Source organism: Monodon monoceros, unplaced genomic scaffold (genome assembly GCF_005190385.1).
Source record: "Monodon monoceros isolate NGI ecotype Baffin Bay Population unplaced genomic scaffold, NGI_Narwhal_1 Super_Scaffold_3, whole genome shotgun sequence".
NCBI lineage: Eukaryota > Metazoa > Chordata > Mammalia > Artiodactyla > Monodontidae > Monodon > Monodon monoceros.
Window position 1 is genome coordinate 88,084,048 of NW_021703780.1, and position 19,758 is coordinate 88,103,805.

The 19,758-nt window shown below is 35.8% G+C and overlaps 1 protein-coding gene across 3 annotated transcripts in view; it reads left to right on the forward strand.

The window, feature by feature from the left end:
* CNTN6 (contactin 6) overlaps positions 1-19,758 on the forward strand; it is a 293,875-nt gene that overhangs the window by 51,244 nt on the left and 222,873 nt on the right. Inside the window, exon 5 of one of the 3 annotated variants that reach the window (XM_029243100.1) lies at positions 10,040-10,160. The exons of the other annotated variants lie outside the window; for them this stretch is intronic. Coding sequence (XP_029098933.1) covers positions 10,106-10,160 — 55 coding nt within the window. The 5' untranslated portion in view covers positions 10,040-10,105. The remainder of the gene's footprint in view (positions 1-10,039; positions 10,161-19,758) is intronic. 3 annotated transcript variants of the gene reach the window in all.

Sequence of the window (19,758 nt, forward strand, 5' to 3'; positions counted from 1 at the left end):
TAGCAATATGCCGTAGGCTCCTATCTCATGATGCTGGGCAGCTATGGCTCCCAGTCAGTCCCCCAATCACATAGGTAAACAACTGATACACTTACAACAATTCTGTTTTTCACTTTCAATACAATATTCAACGTATTACAAGAGATATTCAACGCTTTACTATAAAAGAGGCTTTGGGTTAGATGATTTTGCCCAGCTGTAGGCTAATGTTAATGTTCTGAACACGTTTAAAGTAGGCTAGATTAAGCTATGCCGCTCAGTAGGTTAGGTGTATTAAATGCATTGTTGAATTACGATATTTTCAACTTATATTGGGGTTATTGGTGCATAACCCCATTGTAAATCGAGGAAGATCTGTACTTTCTTTCAATTCTGAAATTCATTGAAAGGATCATTTCTTATCACTTAGAAAACTAATTTCTTCACGTTGGTCTCTTTCAGCAAGACTCCACTGCCTCAAGCAAAAGCCATATGAGATAGACTATTGATGACTAGGTTAAGTTGTACAGCTTGGTTTTGCTAATAAGAAAATGTGTAGAAATGATTCTAACTATTTTCATAACAAACATATTTGCATTTATTTCATGCTGTTAACAACTTAACATGTAATCATGTCTCCTCGAAGAAAAGAAGGAATGTTTCTTCTATGATTGCATTAAACACGCTGTGTTATATCTTTCTGCTAATCTATCATCTATTATGACTGCCTATTTTGAGAGCTGGCATAACAATTATCATAAGTGATTGCATTATATTCTGAAAACAAAGACTGTGATGGCATAATTTATCTTGCTACTTTGCCTGACTTAAAGGCAGCTGGGGTTTCCTAGTCTAAATCAGATTTTTCAGATCATAAATATTTCATTTTTTAATTTATTATTGATTTAGTTTGATAGTAAATAACTCCATGAATGCTGAGGTTGGAAATCTGTTGTAAAATTATTAAGCATCTTCCCTTCTATCTGGCCACAGATTTTTATCATACTGAAATAAAACAGTGGGGCTACCTGAAGAAAATGGATTTGAGATTTTTAATTTATCTAGTGCAGTTAATTAAGTGGTCAATTAAAAACAAAAGGGCAATTAGTGCTGAGCACATTTGTTCTGATGATGAACATGCCATCTGAAAATGGATCTTAATCTCTGCTATGCAATTCTTCAATGGCAAAGCAATGTTGCTATAAGTAGAGGAAGAATAAGCCCATTAGGAGTAATGCACTTGCAACAATGATTTCCTTTCATGTTAAAGCAGCACAGTTAATACACATAGAGAGAAGCTGGCAATATTTTAAGTAATATTCCTCCATTGGTCATTATATTACCCTGTATTTATAGTGACCATTAAAGCCAATGAGTAGTTGCTTCTTTTTCCTACTACCAAAGTGAGAAAATCATTTCAGATAATGCAAAAAGGTCAAGAAACAGGTACAATATGTAATAGACCTGAGGATTTTTTTTTTTTCTGTACACGGGCCTCTCACTGCTATGGCCCCTCCTGTTGCGGAGCACAGGCTCCGGACGCACAGGCTCAGCGGCCACGGCTCACGGGCCCAGCCGCTCCGCAGCATAGGGGATCCTCCCGGACCGGGGCACGAACCCACGTCCCCTGCATCAGCAGGCAGACTCTCAACCACTGCGCCACCAGGGAAGCCCTACCTGAGGATTTTTATACACTGTATGTACCGATTAACAAAATTGTCACCCAAACTGGTATCACATAGATGTATCTACAGATATTAAAGAGCATCAAGTTGAGACAGACAAGAATAGCTCCCCATGTTTTTCTTCTGTCATTCAATGTGATGTGTTAGGTTATCTTAGGCATTCTCTGTAGCTTGTAAGTGTAGTTATTGAGTACCAAGTAGAATCCTTCATGAGCCCCTTTCAAAGGCTTGTTAACAAAGCTGTACGTGCACATCCACCCACCATTGTGTTTAAGCAAATGTTGCTAGTTCTCAGTGCAAAGAGAAGTTGGAAGGTACTTTTGTAAAAGCTAAACAGCAGAGATGCATTCCATCTCTCTTTTGGTATCACTCATTGTCTCCCATGTCTTCTAGGCCCACCACAATTTAACATGGCAACAACCTCCCAGAATTATTCTATTACCTAAAGTCCGAGCCAATACTTAACTTCCTAATCATTCCTGGTTTACAAGCATTTGTAGCACATTCAAAGACTGACGAATGGTTTTATGGCCAAGAAATAGATTGAGTGATGGCTTTCTATTTGAAAAAAAAATGGGTTATTCTGAACCAAATGAAGGAAGCGTTTGTGTTGTGTGGGTTAAGAACAATCAGTCTTAGGTACAAACTCACAGTCACAGCAATCATCTCTAAACTCTTCTCTCTTGTGCCATCTGGGGGGTCAGATGCTGACTGGGGACACGTGGTAAGAAGATATCCTATTAAGGTACGATACAGTCCGAAGCTACTTCAAAATCAAGACCCATTTATTTTTTCTGCTAAACACGTGCAATTCTTGCTGAGTATGTATACATGGGGTTAGAGAAATAGAGTTCCACATTCCTTTACCTGAAATCTTCACAGCCAAATGTTTTTTGACTTTAGAATATACTAGACCAGAGATCAGCAACAGAACTTCCCAAAGCCCTAAGGTTATAAAGGGCCAGATAGTAAATATTTTCAGTTTTGAGGGCCATATGGTCTCTGGCACAACTATTCAACTCTGCGTTTGTAGCACAAAAGCAACCATAGACAGTACATAAATAAATAGGTATGCTGGGTTCCAGTGAAACTTTACTTACAAAAACAGGCAGGAGACTGAATTTGATCAGAAGACTTCAGTTTGCTGATCCCTACTTTGGTCTTTAGAAAGGCAATGTTCAAATTTACACGTATTTAGACAATACCTTCAGTGGGCTGAACAGCTCTGTCATCAACCAACACTTTCTGTTCAACAGCAAAACCTAAATATTCATGCTAAGTTAGATGAAACAGACTAAACAACCTCACATTAATTTGGTACAGATTTTACCACCAAATTAATTTTGCCACTCAACTTACAAGGGTATTTCAACTTTCAGAGATTTAAAGAAAATTGGGGGTGGGGATTACAAGAAAGAGATTGTGTACCTACACATACTCTTGTGTTGAAGTGTTTGAAATTGTTACTTTTGCACTGAGAAATTCCATGAGAGGAAAAGAAACACATATGGTCTGGAGGGGAAAGCTTGTCCAGTAATAATAGAACAATAACCTCAGCAGCTGAATTATGAACCAAGACACCCACTTCTTCAGGCCAAAATGATATTTAAAGATTGCATGGTTTATAAACCTCATCTAAAACAAAGTGCTGGTGATTCATTTTTGAAACTTTTTTAGAGCTTCGGGAAGTTCCTTTAAGTTAAGTTGATATACTGGCCTCTTTTATTTTGCCTCAAGCAATCTTTAGGATTCTAGGAACCTAGATATAATTCCTGTGGCTATTTTGCGTGTCAGTGCCCAGCATAAATTTTAGCTACTGAATATTTCTATCCCTTTTTCCTGTGAGTAAATAACCAGACTCTTCTTATCTAGATTGTTCTCATTGAGCCAGTGTATTCTCCTTCCTCAGGCAATTTAAACTTTTACAAATGGAACTTTTTCAAATGGCAACTGATGCATAAATATTAGCTATTTAGGCTGTCTTTATAGAGCATTGCAAAATAAAATATCTCTTGGACTTGGCCCTCATTAGAGGATGTTGATAAGCAATCAGATGATAAAGGGAAATATGTGTTATGAAGTTAGATACCTGGTTGAATCAAACAATCTTAGATTATCAGAGCTGGAAGAAATTTAAGGGTGATCTCTAGGTCAAACCCATCCTTTTTCATAGGAGGAAGCTGACAATCATTGTGATTATAAATGAAACACCCAATATTAATAAGCTGGTTAAGAGAAAGACAGTAGTAGAAGCAAAGTCTCTAGATTCCCAGTTTAGTCTTTTTCTTGATAATACTAGATTGGTTGGTTGTCAAATACAAACCAGACACTTACTTACTGAATACCTATGAGCTCTACATTACATACCATACCATGTATTAGGAGCAAGCATTACATACAGCTTTATCTTCAAGATAATGTACAAAAATGCTGGCAATATAATGGAGTCTTTGATAAATACGAGGCTCAAGGGGTATATATCATGTCAGTTTGCACTGGAGTCTTTAAGAAAAACTTTATATAAATTCAGGCTGAAAAATGAATACACTAGTCAGATGATTTTGTTTGCAAGAGACAAAAAAAATTACAACCCAAACTGGATAGGGCAAAGATTTTGTCTTATTCATTCACATCTGGGAATTCCAGATTTTAAGCATGGCATTTCATAATGTCATGATATCAGCTATGACTACAGGTTCTCACAACATAATAACACTCAGATATGTGAAACTGGGATATATGAAGCAAAACTCTTCTTTCCTACAGATCCAAATGAGAGAAGGGGTATTCACAGAAGTATACCCAGGGACAGGATAAGAGCAGCTAATGTATAGCAAGTGAGGTAGTGTTAGCTAAGTTTCGAGGGCATCCTTGAGATTGAGTATTTTGAATAATTCTGTCAGCCCTAGGAAGAAGGGCCATTCCTGGTTGTTAGGTAACTGGAGGCCTCTGGAAATGGCTTTGTGTGCATTATAACCCAGAAGTGTCAGGGCCTGATAAGGGAAGAAGTTGGGGTGGGGACTCAGGAAACTATCTGCTAAGGGGAATTGAGAGTTTTTAGCCATGCTTTCAAAATTGGGTCAAGACAGGACTTGCAAAATTTTGAATTACATTGGATCAACAGATTATATCTTAACAACTTAACTGTCTTAACATTATTGACAAATGTCTTGGCTTTGTTGTCACTGGTTTGGCTTAGGCTACATGCCCATCCTTTTACAAAACATTGTAGCCAGGGGAATTAATTCCTGATTGACATAGCCCTGGTCACATCCTCATCCCTGGAGCTAGGAGGTGAAAGAAATCTCACTCTCATTATATGGACTGAGGGTGTGTAGGGAGATGGTTCCTAAAAAAACAAAACCAAAGACAAAAACAAAAAGCCACAGAGCTTTTATCAGAAGAAGGGGGAAGAATTGTTTGGTCGGAAAAAATAATGAATGCCCATCAGATAAATTGGTAATTATAAGTTTTTACTTTGTACTCCACCCCTTCCATTCTCCACATCAGCCAGTAATGTTTGTACAATGTATATTAAATTCAGTCTGTCCTGCTTAAAAATCCTCATTATAATGTGGAAGTACAACATCCATACCCGTCAACATGGCCCACAGTTTAACCTCTTTGTCCTTCTCCAACCTTGTCTCATGTCACTGTCCTTCTGAATAGCAAATTGGATCTTTGTCAGGTCTTTGAAAATGCAAACTCAGGCCTGCTTCAGGACCTTGTCACACTCTCTCCCTTTTGCTTAGACAGCTAGTAGTCTCCTTCTACATCTTACCTATCTTAATCCCTGCTCTCCTATACTCCCTACCTCATGTACATGTACTCTTTGCCTGGCTAAAGCATACTCATTTTTCAAGCCTCCGTTCAAAAATACTACTTGAACCCCACCTCATAGATTGCACTTGTTTTCTTCAAAGTATTACCATATTTACCACACCTAACTATTTATCAGTATTTGTGTGTGTGTGTGTGTTTGATTTTGCTGTTTTTCTTAGAAGTCTGTGTCTCTTAAAAGATGGCAAGACCTCAAGGGTAGAAATGAAGGGTTTCAGATTCACTACTAACACCAAAGTACCTAATGTCTGGCAGAGAATAAATATAAATAAATAAATATTTCTTGAAAAAATATAAATTAATGAATGGATATAGTGTATAATTTCACTTAAATACAAGGGGTTAAGAGCTTAGAACCTGTGGTGTCAAAGAGAATGCAAAGACGATGTAAGATATGACAGAATTTCTGGTAGGACATTGTCAAATCAGCATAGCATATTGACCTGAATATTGTTTATTTTCTTTTTGATTTTTATTCCTAGATTAAATTTGAAAGCATTTAACTTGGATTTTATAAAGACTTAAAGTTGAATATGGTCACTGTTTGGGGTTTAAGTTGAAGTAACTAGTAACAGAAAGAAATTAAAGATTTTTACAATTTAAAAATATATCAGAAAATGATCAAAAAGAAATTTTTTTTACTAGACTTACACTTAAAATCCACATGCTTCCAAGAGGTATTTGAAATTGCAAGACAATATATTTACACTAAGTTAAAAGTTTCCAAAGGGTCCTATCATTTGATATAAAATAATTTTATCAAATGTGACCTACGTGAGTTTATTCTATACTTTTTTGAGATTATGAGCTTTATGAGCTGCTTACTCGATTTCACTTTTGGAGTAAAGGCTGAACAAACACTTTATCTTGATTTCATTTATCACTGGAAAGTTTAAATGTCAAAATAAATTAGAGAAAATTGTGATGTGATCACAAGGGAAATGTATGTCTCACACTTGAAAGATAATACTACCAGAAATTGAGTTCCAGCAGAAATTTTATACCACAATATTAATTTTAGTTCTAGTAACAATAGGAAAATAATGTTTCCCAATGAATATATTCTCAATATATTGAGAATAATACTGATTAAAAAAAACACTTAAATATCCATGAAATGTATAAAATCACTGTTAATATATATAAGATAGAGTAATATTTTACCTTATTCCTAATGGTGTAAAATCAAAAATAAAAGTCACCAACAGAGTTGTGGGAGTTAACTTAACATGTTTTTAAACCTCTATAACATTTCAAAAAGAACCAAATATAAAATTATACTCATGAATTTGGAAGAAATGGACAAATTCTTAGAAATGCACAACCTGCCAAGACTGAATCAGGAAGAAATAGAAAATATGAACAGACCAATCACAAGCACTGAAATTGAAACTGTGATTAAAAATCTTCCAACAAACAAAAGCCCAGGACCAGATGGCTTCACAGGCGAATTCTATCAAACATTTAGAGAAGACCTAACACCTATCCTTTTCAAACTCTTCCAAAATATAGCAGAGGGAGGAACACTCCCAAATTCCTTCTACGAGGCCACCATCACCTTGATACCAAAACCAGACAAGGATGTCACAAAGAAAGAAAACTACAGGCCAATATCACTGATGAACATAGATGCAAAAATCCTCAACAAAATACTAGCAAACAGAATCCACCAGCACATTAAAAGGATCATACACCATGATCAAGTGGGGTTTATTCCAGGAATGCAAGGATTCTTCAATATACGCAAATCTGTCAATGTGATAAACCATATTAACAAACTGAAGGAGAAAAACCACATGATCATCTCAATAGATGCAGAGAAAGCTTTCAACAAAATTCAACACCCATTTATGATAAAAACCCTGCAGAAAGTAGGCATAGAGGGAACTTTCCTCAACATAATAAAGGCCATAAATGACAAGCCCACAGCCAACATCATCCTCAATGGTGAAAAACTGAAAGCATTTCCACTAAGATCAGGAACAAGACAAGGTTGCCCACTCTCATCACTCTTTTTCAACATAGTTTTGGAAGTTTTAGCCACAGCAATCAGAGAAGAAAAGGAAATAAAAGGAATCCAAATCGGACAAGAAGAAGTAAAGCTGTCACTGTTTGCAGATGACATGATACTATACATAGAGAATCCTAAAGATGCTACCAGAAAACTACTAGAGCTAATCAATGAATTTGGTAAAGTAGCAGGATACAAAATTAATGCACAGAAATCTCTGGCATTCCTATATACTAATGATGAAAAATCTGAAAGTGAAATCAAGAAAACACTCCCATTTACCGCTGCAACAAAAGGAATAAAATATCTAGGAATAAACCTACCTAAGGAGACAAAAGACCTGTATGCAGAAAATTATAAGACACTGATGAAAGAAATTAAAGATGATACAAATAGATGGAGAGATATACCATGTTCTTGGATGGGAAGAATCAACATTGTGAAAATGACTCTACTACCCAAAGCAATCTACAGATTCAATGCAATCCCTATCAAACTACCACTGGCATTTTTCACAGAACTAAAACAAAAAATTTCGCAATTTGTATGGAAACACAAAAGACCCCGAATAGCCAAAGCAATCTTGAGAACGAAAAAAGGAGCTGGAGGAATCAGGCTCCCTGACTTCAGACTATACTACAAAGCTACAGTAATCAAGACAGTATGGTACTGGCACAAAAACAGAAAGATAGATCAATGGAACAGGATAGAAAGCCCAGAGATAAACCCATGCACATATGGACACCTTATCTTTGATAAAGGTAGCAGGAATGTACAGTGGAGAAAGGACAGCCTCTTCAATAAGCGGTGCTGGGAAAACTGGACAGGTACATGTAAAAGTATGAGATTAGATCACTCCCTAACACCATACACAAAAATAAGCTCAAAATGGATTAAAGACCTAAATGTAAGGCCAGAAACTATCAAACTCTTAGAGGAAAACATAGGCAGAACACTCTATGACATAAATCACAGCAAGATCCTTTTTGACCCACCTCCTAGAGTAATGGAAATAAAAACAAAAATAAACAAATGGGACCTAATGAAACTTCAAAGCTTTTGCACAGCAATGGAAACCATAAACAAGACCAAAAGACAACCCTAAGAATGGGAGAAAATATTTGCAAATAAAGCAACTGACAAAGGATTAATCTCCAAAATTTACAAGCAGCTCATGCAGCTCAATAACAAAAAAACAAACAACCCAATCCAAAAATCGGCAGAAGACCTAAATAGACATTTCTCCAAAGAAGATATACAGAATGCCAACAAACACATGAAAGAATGCTCAACATCATTAATCATTAGAGAAATGCAAATCAAAACAACAATGAGACAGCACCTCACACCAGTCAGAATGGCCATCATCAAAAAATCTAGAAACAATAAATGCTGGAGAGGGTGTGGAGAAAAGGGAACACTCTTGCACTGCTGGTGGGAATGTGAATTGGTTCAGCCACTATGGAGAACAGTATGGAGGTTCCTTAAAAAACTACAAATAGAACTACCATATGACCCAGCAATCCCACTACTGGGTATATACCCTGAGAAAACCGTAATTCTAAAAGAGTCATGTACCAAAATGTTCATTGCAGCTCTATTTACAATAGCCCGGAGATGGAAACAACCTAAGTGCCCATCATAGGATGAATGGATAAAGAAGATGTGGCACATATATACAATGGAATATTACTCAGCCATAAAAAGAAACGAAATTGAGCTATTTGTAATGAGGTGGATAGACCTAGAGTCTGACATACAGAGTGAAGTAAGTCAGAAAGAAAAAGACAAATACTGTATGCTAACACATATATATGGAATTTAAGAAAAAAAAAATGTCATGAAGAACCTAGGGGTAAGACAGGAATAAACACGCAGACCTACTGGAGAACGGACTTGAGGATATGGGGAGGGGGAAGGGTGAGCTGTGACAGGGCGAGAGAGAGTCATGGACATATACACAATAACAAACGTAATAAGGTAGATAGCTAGTGGGAAGCAGCCGCATGGCACAGGGATATTGGCTCGGTGCTTTGTGACAGCCTGGAGGGGTGGGATAGGGAGGGTGGGAGGGAGGGAGACGCAAGAGGGAAGACATATGGGAACATATGTATATGTATAACTGATTCACTTTGTTATAAAGCAGAAACTAACACACCATTGTAAAGCAATTATACCCCAATAAAGATGTTAAAAAAATAAATAAATAAATAAAATAAAATAAAATTATACTCATGAAAGTTTTAATCCACATAGAATACATTCAATTGAATTGTACTCCAGCCATAAACTACTACAGCAAATGACATGTATTTCTAAGGTATGAATTGAAATTATGGAAATATGAACTGAAATTATGGAAATTTACAAACTACACATATATATATAAAGTAGACCTTTAGGTTGCTTTATTTAGGTTAATATTTTAATATCAACTTGAATGAATACGCAACAATTCATACATACTTTACTATATGCATGTTTGTATATTTGTCATTTCATGACAATTTTATTTTTCTTTCAGACTGGAAGATAGACATTTCCTTTCCGGCTGATTGTATGGGAGAAATTTTGACCTCGGAAAGTGGAAATGAGGTTGCTTTGGAAATTGGTAATTCTGCTGACATTCATAAATATTTATGCAGGTAAAGTGTTCTATTATTATGAGTTTTGTTTGATAATCTATTGGCATTTTATTTTTTTCTGCAGGGGAAGCAATTTTCAAATACAAAATACTTATGTTAGTTAAATGACTAAAATGATAAAATTTTGAAGGTAATCTCTATGGCTAATATAGAGAGTTTAATCCTTAAAAAATAAATCAAGTGCCATTTTTAAACAGAACTAAGATGATTTCAATTATAAATTGTCACATGAAATTTTTATAGTAAAAAATGTGATTAAGTAATTTTCTTATCAATAAATAATGAAGAATATTTCTTTTTTATTTCCTTTAGAGTGGTCTTTAAAAATTAAAATAGAAATGTATATTTCCCCTCAAATTTAGAATTTGGTATGGATAAAAAAAAAGCTATATTGGTATAGAAGAAAAAGTAATATAGAATTTCACATCAGAAGTAGAATAACTTTAGAAATATTTTTCTTTCCATTTCAATGATATAACCATTCACTCAACTAAAATATATTAAGTCTGTGTATCAGTTAGCTTTTGCCATGTAATAAACCATCCCACATCTGAATGGATTAAAATAACAAATTACCATATATTTAGTTAAGTCTATAGGTTTGCAATTTTAAATGGAATCAACTGAGCTATTCTTTTGATTTTGCCTGAGTACTTTACATCTGTGGTTAGCTACTGGGTCATCTGGGATCTGGCTAGTCTAGGATATTCTCAGCTGAGACCACTGGACTGTCTCTGCCCTGGGCCAAGGGTTCTTTCATCCTTTGTGAGTCTGGCCTCCTTCACATAGTGCCTGCTCAGAGTTCCAAGAGAAATCAGAAGTATGCAAGTTTTTTTAATGTCAAGGCTTGTTAACTGACACAATGTCATTTCTGCTGCATTCTTTTAACAATTCCAAGTCACACAGTCAGTCCAAATTCAAGAGATATGAAAATATACTTGATAGAAAAGCCACAAAGTTACACTGTAAAGGGGCATGGAAACAGTAAAGGAGATACTATTAGATGTATTTGTACATAATCAACCATAGTCTATTAAGAACACAGAATTGTGTTCTGAATTTTCAAGCTTACCTATGTGAGTTGCCACAGAGTATGGATGTTGTCCGGGTCATTTGATTGCCAGAGCAGCTCTTGTATTACAACATACTGCTTCCCATCAACGGTGGTAGTGGATACTATTGAAGTTTCCAATGTTCATGACAAAGCCCTAATATATTGGGAGAAACACAGGAACAAACATAGTAACTTACAAGCCAGAAACAGTAATTGTAAGAGACAAATATTTAATGACAATTCTAAGAAGTGGAAAGATTTCTAATCTTAAAAGCTATGAGAAGGCTAAAATATGCAGGAAACAACTATTAGAATCAGATAACCATTTAAATAAAAGTATTTTTACTACTAGAGAATCTAGTGGCTAGAAGTGCTACAGCCGTATCATGTTTATTCAAAGTTATAACATTATTTTGATTCATGTCACTTCTAACTCTCTGTAACAAAGAATCAGAGTTAAATAACAATATTTTTTTTGTAATAGATAAAAAAAAGCTGCATCAAGGTGCCCCCAAATTATACATAAGTGAATACAAATTATATTTCTACCCTCAAGTTTCAGCTTCCCGTCAAAATTTAACATTAACATTTTGCCCTTTAAATATCTATATTGAATCAACACAGTATCTCTAGAAGAACTTTTATGGTTAAAAAAATAAATTATTATTTTCAGAGCACATATCAGATCTGAAAAATCCTCCAGTTCTTCTGTTAACTTTTATTTATTGAAACCGTATGTGATTCAACATGTCTTTTTGCTTTATCCTAAAGGGAAAAATAATCATATATCCTTGGTGTACAATTTTCTTGTGAAAGAACAGATTGGATCTTTTTTTGTAAGCCATAGCTATTTAAATAAAATAATCTGAGCTAATCATTGCCCCAGAGGTAAGGATGCTGATAATGATATACACAAGAGAGTATTGCTTTAAATCTGCTTGGTTTTTTTAGAAATTTCATGGTGTGTCTCCCTACTTGCAGATACTATGCTAGTTTAGAAAATTAGATTCTCTAATGATATACTACTCTTTCTATGTGTATATGTAATATCTTCTTTGTTTTTCTAAAACTTGCCTTTGATTCATTCTGAAAGGCCAGCAAATCTTTCACAATTATGTGCTTTTTCCTTCCTATTTTTACGGTTACAGTCTTTTCAAAATGTTGACATTTTAAATCTCTCCACGCTCTAAATTAAAATTTAAAATTTTGCCCCCAATCTCTTCTCCTGTTCTTCTTTTTTTTTTTTTTTTAAATTAACTTTACTTCATCTAACTCCTTTACTATGAACATTGGCCTTTAGGCTTTTACCATGAACCATAATCTACCAAGACACACTTTATAGTTCTGGAACATTTTTGAAGTTATGGGTATTTAAAAGTTCTATTGTTCTATTTTAATATTTTTATAATATTATGAGAAAACCATTTAATTAAGAAACATGATTGCTAATTGTATACTCTTTTTTTTTTTTTTTTTTTTTTTGCGGTACGCGGACTTCTAACTGCTGTGGCCTCTCCCGTTGCGGAGCACAGGCTCCGGACACGCAGGCCCAGCAGCCATGGCTCACGGGCCCAGTTGCTCCGCGGCATGTGGGATCCTCCCGGACCGGGGCACAAACCCGTGTCCCCTGCATCGGCAGGCGGACTCTCAACCACTGCACCACCAGGGAAGCCCACTAATTATATACTTTTTAATTATTTCATTAATGTGTGTGGTAGGCTAAATAACTGCCCCCAAGGATATCTAGGACCTAATGTCTGGATCTTGTGACTTTTACATTAAGTAGCAAAATGGATTTTGCAGATGTGACTAAGTTAAAGATATTGAGATGGATAGTTTATCCTGGAATAACTGAGTGGGAAATCACAAACGCCCTTGTAAGAAGGTGGCAAAGGGGGATTTGTCACAGAGAAGAAGGCAATGTGATAAAAGAGGAGAGAGAGATTTGAAGATGCTATGCTGCTGACCTTAAGTATATAGGAAGGGACCATAAGCCAAGAAATGAGAGAAATGAAGCTCTAGAAGCTGGAAAAGGCAAGGAAACAGATGTTTTCTCTTTTGGAGGGAGTATGGCCCTGTGGATACATTGGTTTCCACCCTGTGAAACCCATTTTGGACTTGGGACTTCCAGAACTGTGAGAAAATAAATGCGTGTTTTTCTAAGCCACCAAGTTGTAATTTTTAGAGAAGCCATAGGAAACTAATGCAACGTGTTTTTTCCTCACTAACCATTAAGTTCCAGGAGAGCTGGGACTCTATCTTCCTGGCACTTGGTAGGGATTCTGTAAATACTTGTTGAATTAACGAATGAATGAATTAGATCCAATGCATTGGTCCTATTTGGATTATCATCAAGTAGAAAAGGTTTAGCCATATAATTTCCTCTGAGGAATAATTGTTCCGGTGTATCCCTGTACGATTGCCCCTATGTTATGTTATTATCATAGAATTTTAGAGATGAAACTCTAGTAACATTTGAAAGTTTCGAACTATGTCCTATTTGAAAGTAAATTTCAGGATAGCAGAGATTTCCATCTGTTTTATTCTCTGCTGTTTCTCCATTGCCTAGCATATGGTTTGTAGATATTTATCAAATTAATTAAATAAAGCAATTCCATTCAATTCAACAGATAGTTTTAGTACCTTAGATGTGCCGGGCACTGAGCTAGATATTGACCTTCACCAATAAGAGGGCCATGGTTCCTGTCCTCTTCAGCCTAAAAATGGAAACAAGCAAGTAAGTCAACAATTGCAATAGAGAAAGTACAACTTGCTATTTGAAAAACATAGTAGGGAGCATATAACATGGAAATGTTCTAAGAGGACATCTGGTGTTTTTGTCAACCCTCAATCCATTTCTGCTTCCTCTGATAAAGAATATTTGATTTTTATTGGGAAACCAATCTTTCCTATCAGTCTTTGTAGTTTGAATGAGATTGGTATAACCTCATGATCAGCCAACTGGCATATTCCATCCTCCCTCACCATACTATTTGGTTCAGGATATATTATATCCAAACAAATCCCTGGGCTTTTGCTAAATTAAAATGACAGAAAGACATTGCATCTGTGCTGTTCTAGTTAGTATAAAGATGCACCAAGGACTGCTATGAAGGAAGAGTTGGCCTGGAAATGAAATTCACACAGAGGCAGAACAATCCAAGGGAAGAAAGGCACAATTTCTTAACTTTATCTTTTGAACTTTAAGCAATATAAACCAATAAGGTGCCCTTTTCCTATTTTAGGCTAATTTCTATTGAAATTCTGTCCCTTGTGATGGAAAGAATCTTGTCTAATACAGATTAAAAATTGTTTTTAACGTATGTTAGTGAACATTAGTGAAGGAGTTAGATTAGAAATAGAATTCCACTTGAGATAGATATCTACTCCCTGCTGGGAATGAGGAATAGAGAAAATAAAGGAATGGAGAAAAGGCACAATATTTCCTGGAAGGATAAAAAGCATCAAGAGGTTTAATATAGACTCAGAAGGTTGATTTTCAGTCCCCAAATTACTGAACCATCTATGTCTCAGGGTTGGAAAAAACATAACATTAATGGAGTAATTGGAGACCACATTGATCAATGGAGGAAAACCTACAACTCTGTTTTCTTTTCTTGTAGCCAAGAAAGTTTTCATGAAGTACGGGAAGTTTTCATGAAAAAATATTTTATGCTTAAATAAATAGTAAATGAAGTGGCTGGAACAAATCTGTAGGGTATAGCAGAAGCTAAAAAATCATGTAGGATCAGATTTTGTTGATGTTAGAATGTCAAATGCGTAGGAAACCCAAGGTTTACCGATGTGGTTAAGGGTTAAACTTTCCAATGGTGAAAAAAAGGCTCAGAATGTACTATATGTTATTATTCATTTAAGTCTTTCATCTCACTATGATTTTCATATAAAATTTGATAAATTATAGACAGATTTCACAATTTAAGTCCAAATCTTTAAAAATTTGATATTTTTTAAAATACTAAATACTTGAATAGTAAGGTAAAATAATCAGCTAAATCTTGTGCTATATATGTTATGAGTTATCCAGGCTTAGAGATGGCACAAGTTTAAACCCAGAACCTCATAAAAACTCTGCTGTCCTTAAGAGTAGTGTCAATGAAGGTCAAATGGCTGGTATTTTAGACTCAAACCTAATAGGAAATAGCAAACATCACTAGTTATAAGGGATTTAATAATATCATCTTAAGAATTTCTGCCTAATAAATTCTCTTTTAACTTTGTTACTTTAAGAAAATATTACAGCTTAAATGGTAGTTTTTTTAAACAACACATTTGGTTCATAAATGTATGTGGCTCATTTGTGTGCCATTTGTATTTCTTTTCCTATGGCCAAACACTTTTGTCCATATCTTGTAAAACTATGACTGAACATCTCTTTGGTTAGTCCTGAAGAAGTACTGCTTATGCAGTGTGAGACTCAGTTTTTCCAGAGAGAAACTGAATAATTCAAGGACGTGAACAGGAAGCTAGTCACATTTATTGGCAAAGCAGGATTAAAGGCCTCCTGTAGGCATGTAACTATTGTATTATGTCATCAGGGCCTAATGAGCCACTTTCTCTCACTGTATTAATTACTCTTGAGGAACAAACTGAGACTAAAATTATAAGATGTTGTTCCTGCCACTATTTTTATGTAATATCTACCGATAAATGTAGTTATATTATTTTCAAAACTACTCCCAGAGTAAATGATTCTTAAAACTTGAATCAATTTGTTTCTAGGGATTATACCAATGAAGAAAAAAAAAAAAACTGTTTTGTCAGTGTTTTTGCACAGCATGCCATTTTACAAATGGAGTAGCCTTAACATGAATCTGGAGAAAATGTACCTTCTTCTAAATACTCACAATCAGGGGTCTGTGATAAGGGGACATTGAAAAGTATGTATGACGGCTTGAATTTTACTCTATTTCAAACATAGTTTCTATTGAACTGAGAACCAGAGTAATTGAACTAGCTGACAAAGAAAGCCACAAGAATGGAAATATGCACTGTGACCAAGATTTCTTCAAAGAAGATGATGTTTCACACAGCAAATCCATGAAAATTGGCAGGTGTAATAAACCTGCTTTACTCAAGGATCCCAGAAGCACATAATGGATATTCCTTTGGGTCAGAGTGTGATGAATATTGAGTACATCACAACCCACACTCTGCCTACAGTCTTGTTCAGATTTATTGTTAGCATAATAGCGCCTTTAGGAATGGAACACCAGGCTATATTCTTAAGTCAAGTGACGTCTTTGCAATTTCTACTGGAGATGGTCCAATTAAGAAATGCTGAAAATCAATTTTTATGCAATGCCTACTAATAAAGGTAGCTGTATGATAATCAAACCTTTTTCAAAAGTAATTGATTCTTTTTAAAAATTTTTTTAAACATCTTTATTGCAGTATAATTGCTTTGCAATGGTGTGTTAGTTTCTGCTTTATAACAAAGTGAAACAGTTATACATATACATATGTCCCCATATGTCTTCCCTCTTGCGTCTCCCTCCCTCCCACCCTCCTTATCCCACCCCTCTAGGTGGTCTCAAAACACCGAGCTGATCTCCCTGTGCTATTCAGCTGCTTCTCACTAGCTATCTATTTTACGTTTCGTAGTGTATATATGTCCATGCCACTCTCTCCCTTTGTCCCAGTATTTCCTTCCCCCTCCCCGTATCCTCAAGTCCATTCTCTAGTAGGTCTGTGTCTTTATTCCTGTCTTGTCACTAGGTTCTTCACAACCTTTTCTTTCTTTTTTTTTTTTTTGGTTCCATATATATGTGTTAGCATACAGTATTTGTTTTTCTCTTTCTGACTTACTTCACTCTGTATGACAGACTTTAGGTCCATCCACCTCACTACAAATAACTCAATTTCGTTTCTTTTTATGGCTGAGTAATATTCCATTGTATATATGTGCCACAGCTTCTTTATCCATTCATCTGTTGATGGACACTTAGGTTGCTTCCATGTGCTGGCTATTGTAAATAGAGCTGCAATGAACATTTTGGTACATGACTCTTTTAGAATTATGGTTTTCTCAGGGTATATGCCCAGTAGTGATATTGCTGGGTCGTATGGTAGAGCTATTTTTAGTTTTTTAAGGAAGCTCCAAACTGTTCTCTATAGTGGCTGTACCATTCCCACTAACAGTGCAAGAGGGTTCCCTTTTCTCCACATCCTCTCCAGCACTTATTGTTGTAGATAGATTTTTTGATGACGGCCATTGTGACCAGTGTGAGAGGATATCTCATTGTAGTTTTGATTTGCATTTCTCTAATGATTAATGATGTTGACATTATTTCATATGTTTGTTGGCAATCTGTGTATCTTCTTTGGAGAAATATCTATTTAGGTCTTCTGCCTATTTTTGGATTGGGTTGTTTGCTTTTTGATATTGATCTGCATGAGCTGCTTCTATATTTTAGAGATTAATCCTTTCTTGGTTGCTTCATTTGCAAATATTTTCTCCCACTCTGAGGGTTGTCTTTTTGTCTTGTTTATGGTTTCCATTGCTGTGCAAAAGCTTTGAAGTTTCATTAGGTCCCATTTGTTTATTTTTGTTTTTATTTCCATTTCTCTAGGAGGTGGGTCAAAAAGGATCTTGCTGTGATTTATGTCATAGAGTGTTCTGCCTATGTTTTCCTCTAAGAGTTTGATAGTTTCTGGCCTTACATTTAGGTCTTTAATCCATTTTGAGTTTATTTTTGTGTATGGTGTTAGGGAGTGTTCTAATTTCATTCTTTTACATGTAGCTGTCCAGTTTTCCCAGCACCACTTATTGAAGAGGCTGTCTTTTCTCCACTATGGATTCTTGCCTCCTTTATCAAAGATAAGCTGGCCATATGTGCGTGAGTTTATCTCGGGGCTTTCTATCCTGTTCCATTGATCTATATTGCTGTTTTTCTGCCAATACCATACTGTCTTGATTACTGTAGCTTTGGAGTATACTCTGAAGTCAGGGAACCTGATTTTCTTTCTCAAGAATGCTTTGGGGATTCCCTTGTGGCACAGTGGTTGAGAATCTGCCTGCTAATGAAGGGGACACGGGTTCAAGCCCTGTTCTGGGAAGATCCCACGTGTCGCGGAGCAACTAGGCCTGTGAGCCAAACTAATGAGCCTGCGTGTCTGGAGCCTGTGCTCTGCAGCAACAGAGGCCATGATAGTGAGAGGCCCCCACTTGCCACAACTAGAGAAAGCCCTTGTACAGAAATGAAGACCCAACACAGCCATAAATAAATAAATAAATAAATAAGCCAAGCATTTGAAGCCCTTTAAAAAAAAAAAAAAGAATGCTTTGGCTATTCAGGGTCTTTTCTGTTTCCATACAAATTATGAAATTTTTTGTTCTAGTTCTGTGAAAAATGTCAGTGGTAGCTTGATAGGGATTGCATCGAATCTGTAGATTGCCTGGGGTGGTAGAGTCATTTTCACCATGTTGATTCTTCCAATCCAAGAACATGGTATATCGCTCCATTTATTTGTATCATCTTTAATTTCTTTCATCAGTGTCTTATAATTTTCTGCATACAGGTCTTTTGTCTCCTTAGGTGAGTTTATTCCTAGATATTTTATAATTTTTGTTGCAATGGTAAATGGGAGTGTTTTCTTAATTTCACTTTCAGAGTTTTCATCATTAGTGTACAGGAATGCAAGAGACTTCTGTGCATTACTTTTGTATCCTGCAACTTTACCAAATTCACTGATTAGCTCTAGTAGTTTTCTGGTAGCATCTTTAGGATTCTCTATGTATAGTATCATGTCATCTGCAAACAGTGACAGCTTTACTTCTTTTCCGATTTGGATTCCTTTTATTTCTTTTTCTTCTCTGACTGCTGTGGCTAAACATTCTAAGACTATGTTGAATAACAGTGGTGAGAGTGGATAACCTTATCTTGTTCCTGATCTTAGTGGAAATGGTTTCAGTATTTCACCATTAAGGACAATGTTGGCTGTGGGTTTGTCATATATGGCCTTTATTAGGTTTAGGAAAGTTCCCTCTATGTGTACTTTCTGGTTGGTTTTTATCATAAATGGGTGTTGAATATTGTGAAAAGCTTTCTCTGCATCTATTGAGATGATCATATGGTTTTTATCCTTCAATTTGTTAATATGGTGTATCACGTTGATTGATTTGTGTATATTGAAGAATCCTTGCATTCCTGGGATGAACCCCACTTGATCATGCTGTATGATCCTTTCAATGTGCTGTTGGATTCTGCTTGCTAGTATATTGTTGAGGATTTTTGCATCTATGTTCATCAGTATATTGGCCTGTAGTTTTCTTTCTTTGTTACATCTTTGTCTGGTTTTGGTATCAGGGTGATGGTGGCCTCATAGAATGAGTTTGGGAGTGTTCCTCCCTCTGCTATATTTTGGAAGAGTTTGAGAAGGGTGTTAGCTCTCCTCTAAATGTTAGAATTTGCCTGTGAAGCCATCTGGTCCTGGGCTTTTGTTTGTTGGAAGATATTAAATCACAGTTTCAATTTCAGTGCTTGTGATTGGTCTGTTCATATTTTCTATTTCTTCCTGGTTCAG